The sequence below is a fragment of the Delphinapterus leucas genome, chromosome 4 (genome assembly GCF_059928025.1).
Source record: "Delphinapterus leucas isolate spDelLeu-1000000601 "Yukka" chromosome 4, BTC_Dleu_Yukka2, whole genome shotgun sequence".
In the NCBI taxonomy this organism is placed as follows: domain Eukaryota; kingdom Metazoa; phylum Chordata; class Mammalia; order Artiodactyla; family Monodontidae; genus Delphinapterus; species Delphinapterus leucas.
In genome coordinates, this window is record NC_143132.1 from 109,192,855 (window position 1) to 109,220,033 (window position 27,179).

Sequence of the window (27,179 nt, forward strand, 5' to 3'; positions counted from 1 at the left end):
GATAAGTGCAAGATCCACAGGTTTAACAGTGACATCGGGCCGCTGCAGAAGCTGAGCTTGATCCTGACCTAGAGGAGAAACTGTTGTCACAGGATGCTCTGGAGAGAAAACTACAGTCACATTAGAGAGCTCTGGAGACTGAGTTGGAGAGGATTCCACCTCACCATGAGACTCTGGATGCTGAGCTGTGGCTTCCTGCTGAGGTGGGGAAGGTACAAACTCAGGAGCCTGTGGATGCTGATCTGGAGTCTCCTGCTGGCTTGTGGCAGGTATAACTTCTTCTCCACGATGCTCTGGATACTGAGCTGGGGTCTCCTCTTGTACTGAAGGTTTATTATGTGTACTGTCTTCTAGAGTTCGGCTGGAGCCTCTTGTTGAACTGGCAAAAGTTCAACCTCCTCAGGTGGCTGTGAAGGCAGTGTGGGGGCCTCATGTTGCATTGTAGAAAATTCTGCATTAGTAAGGGGCACTGAGGGCTGAGCTGAAGGCTTGCGCTGATTTGGAGAAGGTCCACCTCTGGAGTGGGTTCTTTTGTTATGGTAAGCTCCACATCTGCATGTTTGACAATGACACTGGATAAGTCTGAATGTTGAGCATGAGGGTGACTTGGAGGTGAACCTGTCATTTCATGATGCTCTGGAGGTTGAGCTGGCTGTTCCTGTTGAGTCGGAGAAGGTTCCACCTCCCCTGAAGAAGGCTCTGGAGGCTGAGCTAGTTGCTCCTGCAGGGTTGCAGAAGTTTCTATCTCCGCTGGAGACAGAGCTGGGATCTCCTGCTGGGTTGCGAAAGATTCTGCCTCATTAGGGTTCTCTGGATACTGAGCTGAGGCTTCCTCCTTGGTAGCAGGGGTTTCAGGTTCTCCAAAAGACTCTGAAAGCTGAGCTGGAATGTCCTGCTGGGTTGCTGTTTTCACCTCAGGAGGCTCTGTAGGCTCAGAAGGCTGAGTTGGTTGTTCCTGTGCACTAGGAGAAGGCTCAGGTTCCACAAGAGGCCCTGGGGGCTGACCTGTGGGCTCCTGCTGGGTTGGAGAAGGTTCAACTTCTCCAGGAGGCTCAGAAGGCTGAGCTGGTTGCTCCTGCTCCCTTGAAGGCTCAACCTCTCCAGGAGGCTCTGGAGGCTTAGCTGAGGTCTCTTGTTGGTTTGGAGAAGATTCTGTCCCCTCAGGATGCTCAAGAGGTGGAGTCAGGGCCTCCTGCTGAGCTGTAGGAAATTCAGCTTCCGTAGTGGGCTCCGGAGTGATGGTAAGTTCCAAATTCAGAGGTTGAAGTGTAACACTGGGCAAGTTGGAATGAGCGTGACGCTGAACGCAGGTAGAGATGCTACCTCTCTACTCACTGCAATTTCATGTACATACTCAGTAGGGAGACCTGGAGCCTGAGTTGTGGCGTCTTGATGGAGTAGAGAAGGTTCACCTCCTCAGGGCTCTCTGGAGGCTGAGATGGTGCCTCCCGCTGGACTGGTGGAGGTTCAACCTCCTCATGGCTCTCTGGAGGCTGAGATGGGGTCTCTTGCTGGACTGGGAGGGTTCAACCTCTTTAATGACCTGTGGAGTTATTGTAAGTGCCAGATCCATAGGTTTAATAGTGAAATTGTACAAGTTTGCTGAGCTTCATTTACCCCATGATGTGCTACTGGTCGAACTACAAGCTCCTTAAGTGTCTCCAAAGGCTAGGTGAGGGCCTCTTGAGGACTTGGAGTTTCTAGTTCCTCAGGGGCCTCTGAAGGCTGAGATGGAGCCTCCTGCTGAAGTCGAGGTGCTTCTACCTCTTCAGCGGGCTCTGGATGCTGAGTCTGGGCCTCTGCTGGGGTGAAAAAGATTCAACCTCCTCAGGGGCCTGTGGATGCTGAGCACGGGCCTCCTGGGGTAAAGATTCAGCCTCCTCAGTGAGCTCTGGATGACGAGTTTGGGCCTTCTGCTGGGATGGAGAAATATCTCTTCCTCATCAGAAGACTCCATGTCATGTAGCTTTTGTGCCATATATTCCTTGCGTTGTGGCGTTGAGAGGTCTGTACGTATCCCTATGTCAAAGTGGCCACCTTCTCCCGAAAGAGGCCTCCTAGAAACAGAAAGGGAAATATTAATTCTGCATCTCCCCTGCTTTCTCTGGCCACAGTACTTTCTCCTCCTCAAATTTACCTAACTCTCACGTTCCCCTGAGCTTCTCTTATGCAGCAGAAATCGAAAAAAGCCCCTTGGAGGAAAACACACACAGTTAGTGTTACATGTCATTTTTCATCTCTCTCACAATGCATTATCTCTGGTCTTATTAGGACTAAATGGGTACCTCAGTCCATAATCACAATGAGCAAAATCACCACAGATAGGGGATCTTGAAAATCGTTGCATGCATGCTGTCCTTCCAGAAGTTCTCTGTGTCTGTCCAAAATGGCCCCCTAGTGTCTCTGGGGAGACCTTTACATGTAGCTTAGCATGGAGTATAGGCAGGATTTTCAGCCCCACTCACCTTTCTTGGTCCTTGGCCAAGTGCCATCGTGCAGAGAAAACACTGCACAACGGCACTGGGCAGAAACACGTTACTCTCTAGATGCACTTCACACCAGTCCGTTTCGGACTTAGTCGCACATGCAGCATTTGCTGGGGGTGTGGGTGTGGAGAGAAGGTGCTTTTATTTTCCTGGCTGCTCTATCTTATAAGTTGAATCACACCAAGTAAACACCTGAAACCAACGAGCAAAGTTATCTATACCTCTCTGACTTTCATACTGCAGGCTGTCACTGTGGTGTCAGTGAGTTGTGGAATCAGTTCAAAGGCCATGACCAGCAGGGAAACACAAAATACTCTTTTTGAATACAAATAGAAGAGAAAAAAAATCAGAGTGCAAAATAAGATTGTTTCAGAAACTACTTATGTCCATATAGTATGTGTATACTGAATTCTTTTTTATTTTATTTTATTTTATTTTATTTATTTATTTATTTATTTTTTAAACATCTTTATTGGGGTATAATTGTGTATACTGAATTCTGACATAAAACGCAGCTCACAGCCCAAACACAGTGCGATCAGTAAAGAAGTCCTCAGTGGAAAGGGACGCTCTTCTTTTTGATAATCACTAGCAGTATGAACATGGGGCAAGATATTTTCTCTTTCTCCTTCTCCATTTCCTTATTATAAAAGGAAGAGGGAAACTACTGTCTAAAGTTTCTCCCAGTTAAAATTCTATGAGGTTTGGATAAAGGGAATAGAGAGTAGTGGCATAAAAAACAGAAGGATGAGAAGCGAAGTTTCCTTGCCAAATTACAAAAGGGACTCATATGTTCTACCTTTTGTCAGCTTTGAGTTAGGCCAGCCCTTACATCCCCAACCATGTGGCCTTCCCTACTCCGGAGCCTCCTAGAAGGCCTCTGGCCTGGCCTGATGCCTAGGAACCAGGCATCAGGCCAGCAGGAACAGGTACAACCAAAACCTCTCCCCGTCCACCCTGTTTCCTTAAAGGACTAGAGAAAGCAGATGAATCGGCGCCAGTTCTGTTCTAAGTCAGCTTTGGCTGGGGAGCTAATTCTGCTAATAAATAAATTTGGATAAACCATTAGGGTAATTAAACATTCTTCCTGCCTTAGGTCAGGAAATTGAAATAGATGAGTTCTAAGTTCTCCTCTAGTTGTAAAATTCTGCTTTAAAAACCAATATTTACCTTCTGCTTCTTTTTTATCCTCCTCTTTTGCAATTCTATGAGAATAAATCTGTTTTGAAAGAAAACGTGATCATGATTAGCCATTACACGTATTTCCAAATACTTGTTCATTCCTTTTTACTTTAAATCTTATCTACCCAGTGAGATGATAACTTTTTCAAGGAAAGGAAATGTACCCTGTTTAATAATCCTTTGACTCTTCCACAGTACCTAACATAGGGACTTGCATACAGCAAGCGATATATTTTATTGACTGTTTTAGATAACGTTCAACAGGTAATTCCTAATAAATCTCTTAGAAGTAGGAAAAGAAAATAAAGGTATCTAGCAGAAACCTAAGCATTGTTTTAAAGTCAAGACCAAGAGTAGGATGCCCATGATTACTGTTACTATTGATCGATGGGGAGGAGGTCTTAATCAGTACAATAAGAAAAATGAAGTATTGGAAGGGAAGAGACAAAAATATTTGCACATGAAATGAGGGACCTAAGAAGACCAAAAGAATCAACCGAAATTTTATTGGAAGCAACATGAGTAAGATGGCTCCATACAAAATCAAGAGATCCACATATAAGCCTCAATAGCTTTCCCATATAACACAAATAACTAACTAAGAAACAGAAGAAACATCCCATTTACTATATCAATAGAAATGCATAAAGTACCTAGGAATAAACTTAACCAAAAATTTGTAAGACCTATGTGATGAAAATATTAAAACTTTTCTGAAGGACATTAAGAAGATGTACTTACATGGCATGAGATACCATCCTCCTAGAAGTTTGTGAAGAGGTCAGTTCTCCTCACATTAACCTCCAAATTCAATGCAATCCATTTATAGCCAAAATAATTTTTAAATAAAACCTGGCCAGCAGACATTTGGTAGAAAATATATGTAAGAATAGTTATGAAATGTATGAAAAAGAAGGTCAAAGAGTAGGATCTTGCCCTACCAGATATAACATATGTTATAGAGCAACTGGAATTAAGCAGTGTGATATTGGTACTGGTACAGGACAAGATAACTGCATCACAGAATAGAGTCCAGATAAAGATAGTATATTAGACCAGGGAAGAAAGACTAAACCATTCAGTGAAATGTTTGAAAATAATTAGATCTTCATATAGGGGGAAAATGTTAGATCCCCTACTTCAACCACACAAAAAAACAAATACAAAAAATTCTAGACAGATGCTTAAAGTACTTGAAGAAAATATTATGGATTATTTTTACGTCATGAGGTGACAAAGGCCTGGCTAACAAAACCCACCGCACGTGAGCCATGAGGATAGGTCGTGCAGATATGGTGGCTGACTGTCAACACACATCCTACTCTTCACAGCCCTTACCCCCTTTTTCCCTGGACTGTTTGTCTTCTTTTTGTTGACTTATGAAACTCTTGGGAGTTCCCTGGTGGTCCATTGGTTAGGCCATGGCTCTTTCACTGCTGTGGTCCGAGGTTCAATCCGTGGTCAGGGAACTAAGATCTCGCAAGGTAAACAGCATGGCCAAACCCCGCCACGCCCAAACAAACAAACAAAAAACTCCTTATAGTAAAGAAATACTGGTTTTCATTGAATTTCAGTGTTTCGAATCTTTCCAGGTTTTGTTTTTTTTGTCTCTAAGGAGACAAGAAAAAAGAGTGCAGTAGGGAGCACAAGCTTTGCAGTCGGGTGAAACTGGCTTCTGCTTTTGGCTTGGCCACTGGGGCCTTACATTGATCTACTTCATCTATGAAGGAGGGATAGTAATATCATCCTTACAGGACTGTAGGCATTAAATCAGACAATATATGGAAAACTCTTCCTCTTACGTTTGGCATGAATCAGTGCTAAGCTGGTGTCACAGACAAGATGGTGGAATATACCAAAGGCTCTGCTTGTGGCATCAGGCTCTGAAGGCTCTTTCCCACCATAAGATTATAAAAATATTGCTTTTATTTTCTTCTAATACCTTTATGTGGTCTTTCTTCACATTTATGGAAATATGTTTATTTAAGATGAAAAATGGGGAACTGCTATTATTTACCCCTCAAATTGTTAGGCAGCTATTCTATCACCATTAATTCATTTTTTCCCACTGATTCGAATATTAAAACATGACATTTCAAAAGTCTTAAGAAAACATGGGTCTATTGCTGGACTCTATGCTACTTCAAATAAATATTCGGCTGCATTATTCCTCACTGTGGAATTGACATAATGCCTCATCTCTCTTCCGTTGAACACCATTATTGTCTACAATAGGAAGAGCACTGCATGGCCCCTGTCCTCAAAAAGCTTATCATATAAGTGGGGAGAGGAAATAACGTTTAGGACTGCTTGCTTTCACTGACGAGGGTACAGGTTTAATCCTTACTTGGGGAACTAAGATCTCTCAGGCGAAAACAAAACAAATGCAAGGTTAAACTACATAGAAGTTAAAAACAATAAAAAGGGTACTTTACAGAAATTGTAAAAAAGCAAAAGGCCATATGTCAGCTGGAGATGTAGAGGGTACAGTCTGGGCAATGGCCAATGACTAGCAAGCTGACCCCATGCTAGTCCCCAGCCTCCTAGGCTCAGAAATCATACTCTTCCTCACCAAGAGAGAACTCATGTCTTCCTGTTGTGGCGGTCTCACTTTATCAATATCACAGGATTGATCAAAAATCAGAATGCCAAATTATTACTTGACAATGAGAAATACACCTGTTCTACACACAGGGCATCCGTGTCTGCACAATCAGTGAATTACCCTGTGTGGAGACAGGCCTCTGTGGCACACTAAAGCACAATCACACAATCGAAGGCTACTTGGTGAGAACAGAATTAGAAAAGGAATCAGCTGAATCGAGAATTTAATGGGAAGGCCTGAAGTAGCTTCATCCGTCCATCTCCTCAAAAGGCACAGCCTGGCTACGGGGCCTGACTCTTCAGTTATGCTGCCTAAGATGCCATCTCTACTCTCAGGCAATGCGAGGATGGGCACTGCCCATGTTGTTCTCTCCTCACCTTTTCTATGCTTTCACTACTGACCCAACCTCCTGCAGATAGACACATTTCTCTTGAGAAGTTAGTACATCATGTCAGGTTTTATTCAAGTCTGATAGGCCAGGAAGCCATTGGTCCTTACACATCTCTGCTTAGCTCCACGATGTGCTAACCTTGGTGTTTCTCTCTTGGGAGGCTGCCTTCTAAAAAACTGCTTACAACTTTTGTGAGTTCTGAGGGGAGGGGACTGCTTTGCTATGGCCCCTAAGAAATGGTGACAAACCTCACAGGACAAGGATCAGGAGGGTTGGAGTATTCAGGGAAGGCTTTATGAAGAAAGATATCTGAACTTCAGTTGGTTTTTGAGAGATTCATAGGACTTCCACAGGCAAAGCAAAATAAAGGAATTTTCAATGCGCAAAGGCACAGACAAAAGTAGGAATGGGTATGGTGTAACTAGTGTATAGTGAGGAGCTGCTTTGGCTGGAATTGGGGGCTGCCATTACAAGAGAAATGGTAAATAAAGTAGGTTGGATTGGTAGGGTAGAATCAAGATTGTCAGCTTATTAAAGTCACTCTTTTAATGTTAGTAACTGCCTGTTGGGAAAAGTAATAAACCATTATGTAACTGAACAAAAGGTAAACAGGGTAGGTCCAGGAACAGGCTACTATAAATATGACATACTTTAGGGTAGCCTGCTGCAGGATTTTACTTGCAGTGTTTTAATGGAACCTATCTACACAATTCCTAATACACCGGAGAAGAATGCTGCTAAGTAACCTAAGGAATTGATGAGATCAACACTTTTATCTTTTAGGCATGTCCTTTTAGACCTCCCAGGGTGACTGATAGCTCCATGAGTATGGAGATCCCATACGTCTCATCATTTCAGCCAACAAGGAAAGAAATCAACAGTAGAATGAGAGTGACTGGTGAGTACATGAAATCAGCATAGTTTTTTGTGTTGAAGAAATTTTACTATCATGTCAACCCTGGCCTTCTTATAAACTTAACTTGTCAAAATAGTCCAATGGCTTGTTACCATGGAACCAATTCCATAGAGATCTCCTGGGAGTGGAGTTCCTTTAAAAATCCTGTGGGGACTTCCCTGGTGGCACAGTGGTTAAGATTCCGCCTGCCAGTGAAGGCGATGCGGGTTTGATCCCTGGTCTGGTATGGTCCCACATGCTGTGTAGCAACTAAGTCCGTGTGCCACCATTCTTGAGCTCGGGCACCTAGAGCCCATACTCCAAAACAAGAGTAGCCACCACAATGAGAAGGCTGCGCACCGCAATGAAGACCCAATGCAGACAAAAAAAAACAAACAAAAAACCACAAACACAAACAAACAAACAAAATCCTGGGAATATAGTTTTTAGTAAAAGAACAAAGTGTATTCATTCCTCATGATTAAAGAGGAGAATCAAATAGTAGTAGGAGGAAAGGTGGCTTTGATTCTCAGTTTGTGGGTTCTGAATCTGAATTAATTATCGTCCTTACCTCAATGAGACAGAGAATTGTAACCAAAATCGTCACTACTACAGTTACAGATATTGCCAAGATGAGTTTGTTGTTATAGCCATATCCTGGAACTTCTTTTGTGAGCTAGAAAAAATAAATAACAAGTTTTTAAAAACAAGGAGATGGAAGGGATGAAAGCTAACTATGTTTAATCCTATTCTAAATGATAGTTAACTATTCTTAAAATACTATAAAACCCAATCCTTTCAGGCGAGTAGCTTCTATAAGAACAAGCCAAATTTAATGTTATTAATCTTATCATTAGCATTTTCTTCTACAATTTATTTATCTACTATTTATTTATCTTGTGTTATGCCTTTTCTCATCTACCCTAGGAATAGTGGCACACTTTCTAAACGAGCAAAGTGGGAGATCACTGTCATAGCCAGTTTCATAGCTGAAGATAAGTTACAGACTAGGAGCCCGTGGTATTCCTGCTTGGGCACGTTAATGGCATGTCCTAAACTGAGTAAAAGTCCAGCTCCCATGTGTCAGGGGTTATCCTTACCTCACTTGACTCCTGCTCTTTCTGCTCACTCTGGGCTTCTGTGCTCTCACTGATATAGTTGTCAGTTTTCCACTGGTCCGTATCCCATTCCGCTTTGGACACGTTTACTTCTTGCAGCTTTCTGAGAAGCTTCATCAGGAGTCCTGTTTTAGAGATGAGGTGGGCACAGGCCAGTGCACGTGGGTCTCCGAGCAGTCCATTTTCAAAATCTGGATAACATGAGAAATGAGCCTTCGCATGTCATTGCTGGGGATAAGGGACCGTAGCTGCTGGTTTAGCTGAGTTTCAACTTGATCACCTGGGGATGTGAGCCCTGGGAAAGTGAAGCCTGTGGGCTCGGAGGATAATTCAGTGCCCGTGTTGTGGTCCTCCCATTGTGTTTTGTTGGTGTGTTGAACAGTCGGCATACTGCTGTCTGCAGCAACAGTAGAATGTGCAGTGAAGACGTTCCTATGGGTAGTGTTTCCAGGGCCGGGTCCTCCTGGCAGAGTAGAGTTTCCTGTAGAAATAATTTCTTCAGAAACATTTTGCGCAGTATTGTTTTCTGAACTAGTGTTTTCTGTAAAATGGTCTGAAAGAGAAAATAATGCTGGAAAACTATTTTCCTGAGAAGTCACTTCTCTTGAAGGTGAAACAGCCTCTCGTGGAGGGGAATTTATGAGACTCCTCACTACAGAGAACGGATAGCTTGCAAGCATCATTCTATTGAGTGAACTTTTCTTTCTGAACTTTCGACTTCTTTTGACTTTGGGTTTTCTGTGGACCCGATGAGACTGATTTTTATGGAAGATGTATTTTTCACCAGAAGGTGAGATTAGTTCAGGAGCCTTAATATTTCTAGCTCTCGCCTTTACAGCTTCTAAAACAAAAATAGTGTGGGAAAAGTCTTTTGATTTGCTTTTAACCTCAGATGGGGATTTTGGTGGGATGGAGGCAGGAGGCCTCCGCTTCAGGGAAGTGGAGCCTGCTGCCTTGTGTTTCTTTATGAATGAAGACTCTGCATTGGAGGACTTTCCCACCAGCTTCCTGGGCCTCTGCACCATGAGAAGCTGTTTCAGCTTTCTTGGTGATGGCCTCCTGAGCCTTCTTTCTTCGGCAGTATTTGCCACAGATGGCTGGGCATTCCGTTTCCTCCTGACGCTCTCATCTCCCACTGCTTTGAGGTGCATTTTCTGTATGCCCCTTGGGCCCCTGAGGCCCCTGTTCACTCCCAGCAGGTGTTTCTCTGTAATCTCAGTCTTTGCTAGGCTGTCTTTCTGTGGTTGGGCAGCTTCCAATTTCTTTTGAAAGATGTAGAGTTTAAACATGACACTTAAATGGTTGGAACGCGTATGCGTGGCAGGTTTTTCTTCCTTTTTCACCTCCTCAAATTTTTCCTCAGTTTCTGCATCTAACAAATTTTTCAGAAAGTGAAGTTTCTTCAATTTATTTTTATTAGTTGAACTGTTGGGTACAGGTTTAACAGAAGGGCTCCTTGTATTGATTTTCAAATTGCCCAGTGGCATATCTCCAACTTGTGTATTTGAAAAAAGAAGTTGAATGAATGGTAATAATGTTGATTCCACATCTCCTAGATTTCCCTCTGAGATAAAAGGCAGTATGTAATTCAGTGCACTGATAATATCACTTTTACTATTAAAGTCCACCTGCTCATTCATGAAGCCTGACAAGCTGACAGCACTTTATCTGAGGATGCCCTCTCTGACTCAATAGTCAGCTCGCTGCTGTTCTTCTTCCAGGCTTGTAACACCTTCATCAATGATTCTTCTACATTCCCTATAGATGTTTCTTCATCTGTCAAAAATAACTGTTTTCAATCATTGAAAACTGATGGGACAGCCTTTAGTCAGTCCACAGCCAAATAAATTAGGAATCAGTCAACGTTTGAGTGCCACTTAGGAGAAAAAGAAACCCACACTTAAGCCTATGACTGGCAACAACAAAATGCGAAAAAGATATCTCTTGAAAAAGTGGCTATCTACTCAGAAAATTCTGTAGTGTGAAATATACTAACTATATTCAGGATTACTCCACTGGTTCCCAGGGGCCAGAAATGAAGAAAATCCAAGGCTGGAAGACAAATATTCCCCTACTCAGCTGGACTCTCTGCAGATCTACTGTGACTCCTCAAATTTATATACCCCATCCTGTCCTTCCTCAGAGGCAGAGGAGTGTGAGCCTTCCTCTATCCACCTCTTTAGTGTGCTTGTGTCCTTGCTACTATCACAGATGACCACGACAACAATCACTGTTAACAGGTTGTCATCTGGACATTTTCTTCTCCACCCACCCACCGAGTCCTTTGCTCAGTCCCTGCTTCCATATATCCCAGCCCTCATAACAGAAGGCTCTATACAGAAAGAAAACAATACGTCCACCCGAGCTCTTTGCTAAAATTTGGTCAGGGATCTGGGGTATAAGTTAAGAGGTTTGCCCAATTGTATGGCAATGTGGAATGTTCAAAAAATCAATGGAATAATACTTGAGGTCCAAAATGCAGAAGGGAAAAAGCAACTTCTGTCAGATGGCTACTTTGCTTTCATTTCATTTTACTTCTAATATTTCCAGCTTTACTTGGGGAACCATCCAAAGCTTCTGGCTGTGTGAAGGTAATGTGTACCATTGTGTAGCTGGGCTTCTCTTCCAAAAGGATTAAAAGTATTTTTCCTGAGGGTCAAAGAGGAGGGATGTGTCATGAGAAAGAAGGAGGATGGGCTTGCAGAGAGCCCGAAACTGGGGAGAGGAGATCAGGGCACTAGGGTCATAGCACTTAACACCTCTGATCTTGTTTCTCCTCACCTGTAAAAGGAGATTAAAAATGCCTTTTTTGCCCACTTCTGGGGGAGAAGGGAGTAATACAACTAGTAAAAAAATTGTTTGGGGTAGTTCCCTGGTGGTCAAGTGGTTAGGACCCAGCACTTTCCCTGCTGTGGCCTGGGTTCAATCCCTGGTTGTAGAGCTAAGATCTCACAAGCTGTGTGTCACAGACAAAAAAAAAGTTGTGTTGAAAAATCAACAATATTGTCTTTATATAAGTAGCAAAGTGTTATTATTTATCATGTGCTCTAGTTCAGTGATAGAGACCTGTATTCAAGCTACGTGGGCATGAAAGCACATTTTGGAAGTCACCAATTTAGTGCCAATAAATCTAATATATAGAAAAATAGTTGAAAGCCCCTGAGTGCTTTGTGGATAGAAAAGCTTGAGATTCAGAGTAAGTTCAGAGCTGGACAGTCTAAGAATAAACTAGCTCTCCATTCCATTAGAAGGGCTAGGTAGCAGCTTCCGGTTATGGAACCAGAAATCTCAGGCTCCAAATAGGACATAAAACAGCATCACTTGTACTCTTTATAAAATTGCAGAAACAAAAATATATTTACACCTGTCCTATAAGACAAAGGGTACTTGAGACCTAATGTATATAAAATCAGTTGTCAAACTGTGATGCACAATATCAATAAGTTCTCATTTGCAGAGAGCACAGCATAGGATATGTGACCATTAATGTTAATTCCCTTCCCACTTCCATTCCTTTCTCTTGTCCCTTTATGTATGTGGATCAGTAACATTATTAAGCTAACAATGTAACTGAGCAACTATTAGCTTAATAATGTAACCAAGACTCTGATTCTTACCAAGGGGGTAGTTCTTAGAAACTTAGGGAGCTGGAACTCTGAATGAATGAATTATAATAATGAAATCACATCATTAATTTTAATTTTAAATTAAATTTTAAAATTATCATCATGTATTAAAAATAAAATTAAATTAAAAATTTATTATCCCGCAGTTGAGACTCACCACAAAGTGTGAAGTCTGTCAGGCATCCATTGTCAGAACACAGCTTGACTCTCTTACAGACAACCTCAATGGTATTTTTAAATTGGCAGAGGCAGGAGGCCATACGGCTAGGTAAGATCCTTAAAACGGAAACACAGATAATTAAATTTGTGGTAAAAGAGTTACTTGAGTAGGTAGAAGAGGTAGGCCAAGGCCACCACAGACCAGTGCAAAAAAGAGTTCTTGGGGCATATGGACTGGAGAACTGAATAGGGCCGGTTTGCCAATTGCTGCTCTTGACTGTTGTAAATAAATATAGAGGAGGAGAGGAGTGCCGAACAGAAGGATTAGGATGGCAGTAGATATGGTATGCCTAGAAAAAAGGGAATAGGTATTAGAATTGGGTGACATTGATCTGTAGTTTAATTCAGAAGTATCTCCTTCCAACCCAAATGCCTCACTTTGGGTTGAGAGTACACAGGAAGAAGGCAGACTTCTAAGAAGAGTCTGAATAAGACCGCACTGAGAAAGGAATCCCTTTCTCAGTTCCCATTTGTGAGTAGTAATATATTAGAAGTTATTCTAGTAATAAAAAAGCATCGTGTGGTTAAACAATAACAGAGATCGCATTGGCCAAATCTAGACAAAAGGAACATTCCAAAGAATAACATTATCATTATAATAAGGTATAACATAGTTAATTTTAAAAAAAGCACATGAGTTCATAGTGATACTCAAAATGAAAAGTGGGGGAGCTCTTCTGTATAGAATAATGTCAGCTATTAAATGCAAAATGGGTGATAGAATAGAGAAGTGTCATTTTGCAACTATCAACGTAATAATCGATTCAGACAAAGATTATCATTGATGCACAGTTGGGTGAAGAGTTGTTTGAAAGTAGGATTTTCACTGATCCCAAAGTATCACCCCACAGATTAGTTATCAATTACCAAAGGGAAAAATAACTTTACAATGGAGAGATATGGAAGAAACCACCTTAATCAAGTGATCAAACTTAGCACTGGGCCATCCTGCTGGGATGGAGAAATTTCAGCTTCCTCAGGGGGTTCCGTAGGTTCATCAGGGCTCCCCAAATAATCCCTAGGTAGGCTCTCCTCAGGATAAATGGCATCCATACTAGGATGTAAATAATCACCCGCAACTGTCGTTCTAGACCCTGAGTGTTTTTTTGAAATGGGCCTATAGTTCCAACAATAATTTTGTCAAGCCATTGATGCTGAACTAGATCTTTCTTCAGGTTTGGGGGTGAAACAATAAACTTCATTGGTTTTGAGCTGTTACTACCTGCAGGTGGAACAAGTATTTCAGATGATTGGTGACCTTCAGCCTCATCTAGACCTATGTGTTTAGTCTTACTTTTGTGTCGAGAAGGGAGAACCAAGGGCTGATTCTGATCCCAGTCTAGCACTGGAACTGCCTCTGGGAGCTTTTGATGTTGGATTTGCTTGTTATTCAGGTCCTGATGTGGAACAGCAAACTGATCTGGCCCTGTAGGCAGCTCTCCAACCGAATCCGTGTCCGGGTATGGAACCTCAGTCTCAGTCAACTCCTGATGAGGCGGGGCCAACATCTGGACTGGAGACAAGGACGTTAAGTAATTAAAGCCCTTGGCTTCTACCAGCGGTGTAAGGGCTTGTGGCAATTTGGGAGGAGGGTCTGAGGCCTGTGAAGACCAAGCCTCTGTCAGCCGCGGTGGGTTGGGGTTCACCTGGACGGGGCCGAGGGCCCACTCCGGAGGCTGAACTGCCTGGACTAGAAGCCACCGTCCTTGCCATGTGAGGAAGAGCCGTGGCAACCAATGGCGCAGCCGGGACAAAACATGCGACGGCTCCAGGGGCAGTGACCCAGGCCAGTGAGGAGCCGGAGCCACATCCTGCGTCCGAGCTGAACCGCTATGCCAGCGCCGACGCGACGGCTCACGTTAGCAACCGCGCGCCCCGCCCCCGCCTAACGTCCAACCCGTTATTTATGACGTCTTTAGTTACGCCACCGTTATTAGGCTCGTGCGGAGATCCAATCCGCGCCACCAGAGTGGGCCTTTTCCCCAGAGTCCCCAGGGCGCAAGCCATCCTTCCCCTTGCAAACGCGACAATTACCTCCTGCCGGGCCCTCTTCCCAACCCCGCCCTGCCCTCCCTGGCCCCAAACAATGAGGCGGAATTTGGGCTGCAGACCCGTGGCCCCAAACTCCAGCAACCCAGTGGTGGAGGGAGGAGGGAAGGATGCAGAGCTTCCCGAGGAAACCACAGGACCTGGCATTCTGGGAAATTCAAAAGTGCTAGTCCAGTTCTGGCAATCTGAACTCTTCCTCCTCAAAGCTGAAGTCTGAGAGACATTCTTGCTCCCTTTGGCCACACGGCTGACAAGAAAAGCAGCTGACCTGCAAAATGAGCACCAGTTAGGGTGGCGGAAGGGGAACACACCTTACAATTATTCGAAAATGTTGCCATTTCCACCAAACTCTTAGTATTCACGCCTCATTATTCATTCACAACTGTGTTATTAGGGGTTACCACTGAATCAGTGATGACTCCAGAACTTCTGTAGGAGGGGTTTGGGGCAGGCGAGCAATTCATTCTGGGAAAGAGAGTTTAAAACCAAGTCAATCGCCCTTTACGTTAGCATGGGAAAACTTCCCCCATCCCACCTTGTCTCAACAGAGCCATTAATCTAGAAAAAACTACAGTGTCACTTTTCAGAGGTCTACCCTGTGTGGACACATGGAGAAGACACTTAGAATGTTAAAGTCAGCATGTTAAGTAATTTTCTTGAAATACTGTAACTAGCACCCAGTTTACTTTCTTCACAGTCTTTTTCATAATCTATTTAATTTTAGTCCTTTTTAATTGTCTGGTACACCTTTAACACTTAAACTCCAAGAGAGAAGGAGCTTCACCTTATTTCCAGTGCCTAGCACATAATGGTTTCTAAATGGAACTGATTCCAGGATTGGCCTTATTTAGGAGTGGATCTGTTGTTATAATCAGGTTTCCAGAATCTTTAGTATCAATACAGAACACTTTCCTCTCACATTTCATAGGAAGCTACACTTCTTAAAGCCCAAACACGGATACGTTTCAAGTTTCCTTGACTGATTTAAATTTAATTAAAATAATTATTTTGTACAGGAAAAAACTTTCAAAAATTTTACATATTTCAGAACATAACCACCTTTTCTTTCTCTACTTTCTTCACTTCAAAACAAACTTTGCAACATTAGGGTGAGTTAAATAATCAGAAATCTAGCTAAAAATTAAGCTGTCAATGACATTGAACACATTTTTTGCTCCTTTTAAATAAAAATCCTATATGCAGTACATTAATGTTTTCTTTCAGAAATTACGTTGACAACTTACTCCCTAATTCGAGGCATCCATATAACTGGTTTACAGAAAAGTTCTTTGGCAAAATATTTAACACAAGATACATAAGAGATGCTGAGATCTGGGTAATATACTTTACTTGAAAGGCATGAATAGTTTTTAAACAGTGTAGCATAATCACACTTAAGACCATAGTTACTTTGTTCCCAAATCCCTGCAATTCTATTTGAGGGGAGTTCGAAAAGGTCTGTGTCTTCTCCTGTGTCCACAACAGTAGACGTACACTGGTGGCCCTCAATCCTGCTCTCCAAACTTCAAATAAGGGGCCAGAGACAAGTCCCGGACTTGGAAAACTCCTAGGAATTCCCTGCCTCAAAAGCACTTTCAGAGTTTCACCTTTTCCTAAGGAAGACAGAATTGAGTAGACATGCTGAAGCCTTCCAAATCCTGCTGGTTGTTTTCAATTATGGCTACACTGGCTGTGTACCCCTTGAGTTTTTAACTCCACATACTTGAATTAAATCCTGTAGTTCCTCTTCGGTTCTAGCATCTGTGACCTCTTCACAGGGTCTATATGCCACAGCTGTTTTACCACTTTCTGTAATAAAGTTAAAAAAGATCAATTCAGAAGTTTTCTTGTTCTAAAACTTCCTGTATACAATGGTAGCACCGAATAATTAGACATTCTTTTGACTTCTAAAAGCAGAAAATAAGAGCATTTTCCTAGAAGTTCCCTCATCTGACACTTCAGTTTTTATCATAATTATTTGTGAAAACATATATAAGAAGTATCAACTTTGGTTTAAAAACTTTATGATCTTAGAAATAAGAACTAAGGAATAAGGACATAGAAATTAAAAGCTGTGGAAACAAAAATGTTCAATCACAATACAATTAAATAGGAAGGCATTAGGTGAGGGTCAGAGTGAGTTTAAACCTGGGAGAGATACCACTGGACTATAATAGATACTTCCTATTAGAAGCAAGGCAAGGGCTTACTCCTTGGGACCAAAATTCTACCAGATACAATGAACAAAGCTTTGGAGACAGAGACAGAGAGAGAGAGCATTTGAACACTCTACTGGCAGAAACTGGCCCAGGTACCCTTTGGACAATACAGCTTCCCTCAAGGCAAGCTAGAGCCACCAGGCTTTTTGGTCTAAGGGGTTTTGTGTACATATAAGGAGTACCTTGGCATATTAGGCACAAACAACCCAGGCATTTTGTTTGGTTCTTAAAGGTTGTTACCCAGAATTGACAGCTGATGGAGATTCTGCCTGATGACCAGGGAAGTCAAACTTCACTGGAAGGACTGCCCAGGTTGGAAGGCCAAGACCAATCCAGGGTCAACTCTTACAAGCAAATAAGGTTTCTGACAACTTAGCTAGGATTTCTCAGTCTCTCAGCCTGCAGGGCTGTGAAGCAGGGGAGCAATTCTGCTTCGGGAATCTACTAATCATAAAGTTTCCTTTGGGCACAACCTTTGACATTCTCACCGCTGTATAACTCGATAGGGAACACAATCAATGCTATTCAATAGCATGACCAGTTTCAAGGCTCACAAAAACATAGCCGATTATTATATAAGAATCATATTCACCCAATATATCAGAAATGAAAACTGAAATTCAACTGATTCCAAAAAGATAGTCTAATAAACTCTTCAGCAAGAAAACAACGGTAATAATAATAGTCAATATATTTTGTCTACAAACTTACTATGTTTCAGGCATAGTTCTAAGCTTTTTACATTCATCATGTCATTTACTCTTACAATATCCCCCATTTGCTGTAAGCTGAATTACTAACCCTATATGAAATTAAAGAAATTGCAGCTTAGAGGTATTAAATACCTTCAAAGGTCTCTGGCTAGAAAAACCTAAAATTCCAACAACAACAACAACAACAACAAATCTAAGAGACAATGTTAGGACTCAAACACAGGTGTCCAAGGCTTATAATCACTACACTACTCTGTATGATAAACAAGCAATTGAGGAAGAAGTGGATCAAACACTTTCTGTATGAACTGAGGCAAGTGATTCTACATCTAAACACTGGGGACAATAATATTTCCTGTCGTTCTTGTCATAAATGCCACAAAGAACAAATGTAAGACTCCTGCTGTGAAAGCATATGGTGAATGAAAGAATATGTAATGTTTTAGATAACCATTATTTTCATCCAATTAACTTTTCAAATAAGTTTATTTGCTCACTGAAACTGAAGCACTTCAACGACAATCAAAAAGGTCTTACCTAAAACCACAATCAGCAATTTCTGGAATGCATCTGTCATAGCTTTCTGAATAGCAAGCTTCTGGGTTACCTTCCTTCTCATAAGGAATGATAATGACCCTAAATCCAACCAAAACAGATGAATTTAAAATGCCTATATGAATAACTGATTTCTAGGTTATACGTTTAAAAGTAAAAATGCATCTGTGATTCTTAGATCATTACCTTAATGATTAAGGGCAAGCACAACACTGGGGTATGGGTGAATGTCTCTGTTGTAGGTATACCCTGGCATGCCACATTTTTACTGCTGGGATCTATTCTGGAAGTTGCTAAAATACTAGACGGGAAATGCAAACCAAACACGTGACACAAATCTCATATTACTCACAGATTTCAAATGGACAAGCTGAGGCTAAACTGCTACAGACCCTGCTCTCCTCTGCATGAAGGGCTGGACTCATACAGTGAGATAGATTTGGTGGTAGTGCAGATGATCTGGCCTCTACTCAACCATCACACACTCAGGTGGATGGTGGAGCCTCCTCCGCCCCATTCGCTAACAGCCCTGCCTCTGACTTAAAACCCTAAGCCCAAGTGCCATGGATTCTAGGAAAAAACTCAGTATCAATTGGAATCCCCTTTCTAGGGATCTACATTTACGTTTTCTGCTCAGGCCATTCTATAGGAGGTAAAGGACTGAACATTTACAGAAGAGTTTATTTCAATCTTCAGACAATGATTTTGTTGGGATCACTGAAGGCCAGATGACATGTGTATCTGAAGGATTATTTTAGCACAAAACAAATTATTAACCAAAAATAATAATAATAACTAATTTTCCCTCCTCCCAAGCTTCTTGGCAGGCAGTGAGTTCTAAAATTCTAAAGTTTAAGGTGCTTTCAGGTATTGCCTAAGATAAAAACCTATATTGTTGGGTAGAAATATTTTGCCCAGGGTTTTAGTTGCTTAGAAAAGTGATGATATATCTGAAAAGCTGAGTTTCAGAAAGAAAGGAAAGAAGAGAAATCCCACTGCCTCACCTCCCAACACACACACATACTGAAAAACAGACCTTCCTCCAACTTATCCAAAGGTTCCTCAGCCATGCCAACTCCAGGACTCCTGCACTCGTGGGAGGGCAACACCACCTCTAAAGCACAGAAGAACTTCAGGCTTTGCTTCTGAAGTGGTGTCACAATATCTTCATTTTCCCTTTCTTCAAGGTTAGAAAGATCCCGAAGCTGTTAGGATTTTGAATTAAAGGCTAGACTTCAATATATACTGCTGTTAGAAATAAAAACTAAACTCCAGCAATCCCAGGTAATAGTTTAGGTATGCTATCCCTTCAAAATCAACTGAGACTTGCAAATGAATGACTAGATATGGACAACTATTTTTTATGATACACCATACAAATACTGGAGAAAATTATGGACACCACCGTCCAAGTCATTGAGGTTATCACTAATTCTAGGTGGCAGGCCTATGCTCCGATATTTCCATGTGGAAACCTCCCACATCTCTTCCCCATAGCCCTGTTCTATTCTTCTCTCTAAAGTCTAGGAGTTCAATGTTGAAAGGAGTCTGGTTAGTCAAAGAAAGTTTACAGAGTTTACCTTGATGATCCTTTATGACCACCATGGAAACCAAAGAAGTAATTTGCCAATTCTTGGCATCTGGAGCTGTTTAGGGCAAGCGTATTATGATGAACTGCCTTATGTCTGGTGCCGAGATGAACCTAAAGATATAAAAGACCTAAAAATATCACAACCCTACATAGTGATTTATTTTGGATATACCTGAGATTTATCAATACCAATTTCACAGAGTGTTTGTGAAGATTAAATAGGACATTTTAAGCAATGAGTTCACAGTGAGCCCTAAATAAATGTTATTTATTATTTTTAAGCCAGTACTTTTCTGCATCATTTCCAGGGCCCCTGATTAACCAGAAGGTTCCCTGACATCCGGTGGTGAAAGTGATGATGAAAGCATCCAAGGAAGCCCAACAGAAGCCTATTATGGGGCTGGGGCTAAGCAAAGGAATGGATTGTTTTACTCGTCTCATCCTGCAGCTCCTGCTTGAGAATATGACCTGAACAGGAGATAAGATGGACCTGCCACTGAATTAGGACCTTAATCTGTAGCACCCCCTTCCCAATTTACTAAGCCCTGTTAGAAGAGGGAATATGTATACCTCTATAAATGTAAATAAAGCAACCAAAAGAATTATAGATTCATCTGCATTAACAAGCTTCTTTGAGAGTGCAAATATTTCCAGTCTTAACTCTCTAAATAACTTACATATTACTGTGGATTTTATACATCACTACTTCTTTCTTAAACATCTATTTCCATTTTGAACAGGGTGTAGTATATAAATTTAGTCATAAAAATTCAAATAATACAAATAAAGTCAAAGCATTGTTAATCCTTTATTGATCTGCTTGTGCCTCTTCCTCTGTCACTAGTTTATGAGCTCCATAAGTGCTTGAAGGAACCATATATTGTTCTTTCCTTGTTACCAGAAAGAAGAATTCATCTTGGCATATAATAGAGGAGTGATGGTCTGTTGACTGAGTGAATGAATGAGTACATAAGAAAATGAAATTACTTTCTCCAACTGAAGCTGCCTGCAGGGAAGGAGAAATGAAGACTAATTTTTAAATGTTGAGTGCCACATGGGAGGCTAGGTCCTGTACGGTGAGTCATAATGGAGCTGTCCTGGACAATTAGGAAGCCTCAGAAGGGCTCTGAGCCCTCGGGGAGTAGAGACAGTTGACATCTGGGATAACCTTGCCACAGTTCTTGCTGGCAAACATTTCCCTTCATGCTACTGAGAAAAACTCAGATACATTAGGCCTTTCCTTCATTTTATTTTAAAATGTTTTTCTCTTTTCTGTATTTATAAAAAACACAGGGGAAAAAAGATAGGAAGATACCTGCCAATGAGTAAAAGAACACATAATTGGAACTTCCATGCTGGTGCAGTTGTTAAGATACCATTATCCCAATGCAGGGGGCCCAGGTTCGATCCCCGGTCAGGGAACTAGGTCTCACATGCATGCTGCAACTAAGAGTTTGCATGCCACATTTAAGGAGCCTGCAAGCCACAACTAAAGGAGCCTGCCTGCTGCAAATGGGGAGCCCACATGTCACAACTGGGGAGCCCTTGAGCCACAACTAAGGAGCCCACCTGCTGCAACTGAGACCCGGTGCAAGCAAATAAGTAAATAAATAAATAAATAAAATTGAAGAAGAGCGCGTAAGTAAAGTAGGGAAAAATTTCGGGGTTGTGGGTAGTAAACTAAGCCTCTGCATTAAATAAAGAAATCTAATACAAATGCCCTTTCCTCTCAACTCTATAGTGACTTGGAGAACATTTTCTTCATTATGCTATCAGTGATGGGCTATGTGCTGTGAAAATCTCACAATCTATGCTTATGGATTGGTCTTTATGTCAAATATAAGAAAAAAACTCATTACTCACAACTGATACCAAGTAACTGTTTCATAATCTTTCCAGGGCCATCTGTCATATCTGAGTGGTACGTGAAATGGTCGCAGGGTCTGCAAATAAAAGAATGTCTGACAGAAAATCATTTCAATCCCAGGGAGTACAGCCAGGATTGAAGAGGGTGTTAAACAGGGTACAGAAGTGGGAGGTAGTGTACCTGGAGTCACATCTGAGGAGAGTTCTCAGATTCAATAAAGGTGAAATCAGTGAGTAAAGAAATATGGGTGAGAAGAGGTAGCAAGATCAGTAGGAAGTAGCCAGAGCAAGAAGCCAATCAGAGAAGACACACAATTATAAAGGGAAAGGTCTGGGAAATCTAAGCCTCACTCACTTATTCAGAGGAATTGAAAAGGTCCTTAACATAATGAAATGTTAATTCTGGGGAAGTAAAATTGGATGGCATGTTAATATGGAAGAAGGTTTCTACAATGCATTAAAGAATGTTTACCCAGTTTTTGGAATCTGAAGTGAGTTCTTAATAGGCAGTTTGAGAGTGATGATGATGATGAAGCCTCCTTTATCTTACATGTGACAAAAGTTTGTCAAGCTCGGGACATCCCTGTTGGCACACTGGTTAAGAGACTGGGTGCCAATGCGGGGGACACGGGTTCGATCCTTGTCCGCGAAGATCCCACATGCCGCAGAGCAACTAAGCCCGTGTGCCACAACTACTGTGCCTGTGCTCTAGAGCTCGTGAGGCACAACTACTGAAGCCCACGTGCCTAGAACACTTGCTCCGCAACAAGAGAAGCTGTCGCGATGAGAAGCCCACGCACCGCAACGAAGAGCAGACTCCGCTCGCCGCAAATAGAGAAAGCCGGTGCGTAGCAACAAGACCCAACACAGCCAAAAATAAATAAATAAATTCATTAATTAATTTAAAAAAATTTGTCAACCTAACACATTTAGAATCCACAGAAATGTATATATAAGGAAGATTCTTGTGAAGATTTCTTAAATTAAGGGGCAGCATAAAATGACATGGGGTTTAACATCAGTTAAGTTTGGGTTTGGCCTCTAGTTTCCACATTTACTGTCATGAACCTTAAGTAAGTCACTTAACCATCCTGAGTTCGAGTTTCTTCATCTAAAAAAAAAGAAAGAAACAACTGGGGAACGGAAGGATCGGTGGAGCAGTGCATCTGAGAGCATTCTGTACATCACAGTGCTGTACAAACGCTGGCCGTTTTTTTTTTTGTTTGTTTGTTTGTTTTCCCTGGGATCCTAGTTCCCAGACCAGGGATTGAACCCGGGCCCTAAGTAGTGAAAGTGCAGAGTCCTAACCAGTGGACCACCAGGGAATTCCCGATAGACTATTAGTTTTAAATTCAGCACTTCATCCCAGTAGAGCAAGGAAGTCCACATTTGGACCCACCTTTTTCACACTGGAAATGTGTGAAAAAGCTGCTTCTGGTCGCATGTCTTTTGGGCTCTGTGGGCATCCCTTGCTGAATAAAATTTGATGATGGCAGGGAACACAGGACCGCCCACTGCTGCGTTTGGGAAGAGTCGGACCGAATACAGAAGGCCAAACCGGGAGAAGACTGTGAAGAGAGAATGCTGTAGGGTGGTCCCACGCTAAGTAAGTGCAGGAAATTTCAGACCCAGGAAACAAAACCGCCCATTCCCTGGTATTCCCCCAGCCTTTCGCCACAGGCAACTGTGGTGAGCCTGCAACTCCAAACACTTCTCATTTCATGAACAAGTTTCCCTCTGAAATCCTAAGCTTCGAGAAGCATTAGGAGGAAATGTCTTCAGTTGGGGACTAACTCTCAAAAATCTATGGGGGTGAGCTGACTGCTCAGGTCGTCTCTAGAACTAAGATTCCTCTCAGCGGAGACCACAGGCCGACGAGGTACTGAAGCAGTACCCCGGGGCACCTTGTTACTGGGGCGCGGGGTGGCTTCATCCACCTTTCCCTCCACTCCGGCAGGGCTCAATTGCAAAGCCTCGGCGGTGGGTCCAGAGCTCAGCTCCCACACCAGCAAGCTTTTGTCACCCCCGAAGGGAACCCCAAAAGGTACCAACTGCACCATCCCACCATCACCGCACCTGCGCTGCTCGGGGCGCAAGCGGACTACGCTTGCGCACACGCACCTGAGCTTTTTAAATACTTAGTAGCAATAAATCTAATATATAGAAAAACAGTTGAAAGCCCCTGAGTGTTTTGTGAATAGAAAAGCTTGAGATTCAGATAAAGTTCAGAGCTTGACAGTCTAAGAATAAGCTAGCTCTCCATTCCATTAGAAGGGCTAGGCAGCAGCTTCTGGTTATGGAACCAGAAACTCTCAGGCTCCAAATAGGACATAAAACAGCATCACTTGTACTCTTTATAAAATTGCAGAAACAAACAAAATAAACAAAAATATATTGACACTTATCCTATAAGACGAAGGGTACTTGAGACCTAATGTATATAAAATCAGTTTACAAACTGAGGCACTATATCAATAAATTCTCATTTGCAGAGGGCACATCATAGGATATGAGGCCATTAATGTTAATTCCCTTCCCCCTTCCATTCCTTTCTCTTGTTCCTTTATGTATGCTGATCAGTTACATTATTAAGCTAACAATGTAACTGAGCTATTATTAGCTTAATAATGTAAACAAGAATCTGATTTTTAGCAATGGGATAATTCTTAGAAACTTAGGGAGCTGGAACTCTGAATGTATGAATGAAAATAATGCAGTTACATCATGAATTTTAAAATTTATCATCATTGATTAAAAATTAAAATATTAAATTAAAAATTTATTATCTCGCAATTGAGACTCACCACAACGTGTGATGTCTGTCAGGCATTCAGTGTCACAATGCAGCTTGACTGTCTTACAGACAACCTCAATAATATTTTTAAATTGGCAGAGACAGCAGGCCATAAGGCTAGGTAAGATCCTATAAACGGAACCACAGGTAATTAAATTCGTGGTAAAAGGGTTACTTGAGTAGGTAGAAGAGGTAGGCCAAGACCACCACAGACCAATGCAAAAAGGAGTTCTTGGGGCATATGGACTGCAGAACAGGATAGGGGCCGGTTTGCCAATTCCTGCTCTTGACTGTTGTAAATAAATATAGAGGAGGAGAGAGGTGCCCAACAGAAGGATTAAGATGGCAGTAGGCATGGTATGCCTAGGAAAAAGGGAATAGGGATTAGAATCGGGTGACACTGATCTGTAGTTTAAATCCAAAGTATCTCCTTCCAACCCGAAAGCCTCACTTTGGGTTAAGAATACACAGGAAGAAGGCAGACTTCTAAGAAGAGTCTGAATAAGACGGCACCTTCTGGAATCCCTTTCTCAGTTCCTATTTGTGAGTAGTAATATATTAGAAGTTATTCTAGTAATAAAAAAGCATCGTGTGGTTAAACAATAACAGAGGTTGCTTTGGCCAAATCTGGACAAAAGGAATATTCCAAAGAAAAACATTATCATTATAATAAGTTATAACATAGCTAATTAAAAAAAAAACACATGAGTTCATAATGATACTCAAAATGAAAGTGGGCGGTCTCTACTTTATAAAATAATGTCAGCTAATAAATGCAAAAGGAATGATAGAATTTGAAATTGTCATTTTGCAACTAACAATGTAATAATCAATTCAGACAAGGATTATGATTGATGCACAGTTGGGTGAAGAGTTTTTTGAAAGTAGGATCTTCACTGATCCCAAAGTATCAACCTACATATGATTTTTCAATTACCAAGGGGAAAAATAACTTTACAATGGAGAGATATGGAAGATACCACCTTAGTCAAGTGATCAAACTTAGCACTGGGCCACCTGAAGTGATGAAGTATGAAGAATACATCACCCATATAGTATTCTTCCCCCAAATATTTACTTTGAATCTAATGAGGAAACGGACAAATCCAGATTGTGGGGCAATTTACAAGAAAACTGGCTTAGACTCTTCAAAAATGCCAATGTCATAAAAGACCAAGAAAAAAAATAGCAGGGAAATATTGTAGGTTAAAGGAAACAAAGACAAGACATGCAATGCTTAATCTTATTTGGACCCTGTATCAAAGCAAAACACACTTAAAGAATGTTATTGGATTCTGGCCAAGAGGAAGTAACAAGGACCAATTTAACCTTGCACCTGAAGCAATGAAAAAATAAGACAGAACATATGAAAAAACAGTTTCCAAGAAACTGGACCTCAGGCAATCAAGTTCAGTAATCCCCATGAGATGGGAAATAAATGAAGTGTTCCCTATAATTGCCCTAATTTACTTCTCTGAGAGAGTTTCCAGGTCATGGTACAGGGAAGAGAAGTCCAGGCAGAGACGGGTGGACTCCCTGACTGAGGAAATGGAGCTGAGAATCTGGGAAAACCAAGGTAACTAGAGTTCAAAAAGCAGAGTATCAGAGACAAAAGAAGTACACAGAGAAAGAAGCCTAGAGATATGCAGAGGGATCTCTTGAGAATTCAACAAAGTATTTGTCAGTACATTTGTGTGAGGAATTACTTGATGCCAGGAAAAGGACCACATGAAAGGATTAATAATAAGAATAACTGGATATCACACAGGGTTGTAGGAATAGTACCTGTTCTTACAAGTCAGACTGGAAAACCTCATGATACTCAGAAAGGACTTGTCTCAGTAGTTGCAAATAATGAGCTCCAGACTAAAGGCTCCTTGGACTCCTATCCAACGAATCTTAAAAGCTAGGCCTAAAAAGAATAAAATTGTTTTGAGTAACTTAATTTCACCCAAAACAAAGCCCAAGCATTTTACAGGGATATAAATATGTATAGCACACAATAAACAAAATCTCACAATATCTGGGATCATATGAAAAATTGCCAAGCATGCAAAGAAGTAGGAAAATATGACCCACAGTGAGGAGAAAAGGCAACCAATCAAAACTAACCCATCATCTATACAGATGTTAGAACTGGCAGAAAAGAACATTTAAAAAGTTATTATACCTGAAGTAAAGTTATTATAACTGTATTTCATATGTTAGAAAACCTAGACTAAAAACTGAAAATGTTAAGTACAGGCATGGAAAAGGTAAAGGAGACCAAAATTGGACTTCTAGACATTAAAAGCAATGTCTAAATGAAAAAGATATTGAACGAGGTTAATGGCTGATTAGACACTGCAGAAGCAAGGGTAACTGAACATTAAGGCATAGTGATAGAAACTATCCAAAATGAAACAAAAAGAGTAACAAAACAAAACAACAACAAAACTTAATAGAGTATCAGTGAGCTGTGCAACAACTTCAAGTGGTCTAATACATGTGTACTTAGAGTCCATGAAGGAGAGGAGAAATGCAAAAATTTGAAGAAATAACAGCCAAAATTTTTCCAAAATGGTAAACTCTATAAAGACACAAAGTCAAGAAGATCAATGAACTTTAAGCATAAGAAACATGGACAAAACTACACCAAGGCACAAAAAATTATCAAATTGCTCAAAACCAGCAATAAATAGAAAAATTTTAAAGCCGCCAGAGGAAAAAACTATACACTACATACAGAGGAACAAAGATAACAATGACAGCAGAATTTTTGTTGGAAACAATGTAAATGAGAACACAGCAAAATAACATATTTAAAGTAGTGAATTGAATTCTATCAAGCTAGAATTCTATATCCAAATCTGTCAAAACAAAAGCAAAAT

General features: G+C 41.3%; 1 protein-coding gene and 1 pseudogene across 1 annotated transcript; both read right to left on the minus strand.

Moving 5' to 3' along the window:
• LOC115802322 (uncharacterized) overlaps positions 1–14,570 on the minus strand; it is a 36,189-nt pseudogene extending 21,619 nt beyond the window's left edge.
• A 167-nt stretch (positions 14,571–14,737) lies between these two features.
• Positions 14,738–22,959, minus strand: LOC111174782 (RAD52 motif-containing protein 1-like). The gene is made up of 4 exons (XM_089909922.1): positions 22,915–22,959; positions 19,095–19,263; positions 16,295–16,380; positions 14,738–14,839 (listed from the first exon to the last, which is right to left on the minus strand). Exons 1-4 carry the CDS (start codon positions 22,957–22,959, stop codon positions 14,738–14,740), a joined length of 402 nt encoding a protein of 133 aa, XP_089766048.1.
• Positions 22,960–27,179: the final 4,220 nt, after the last annotated feature.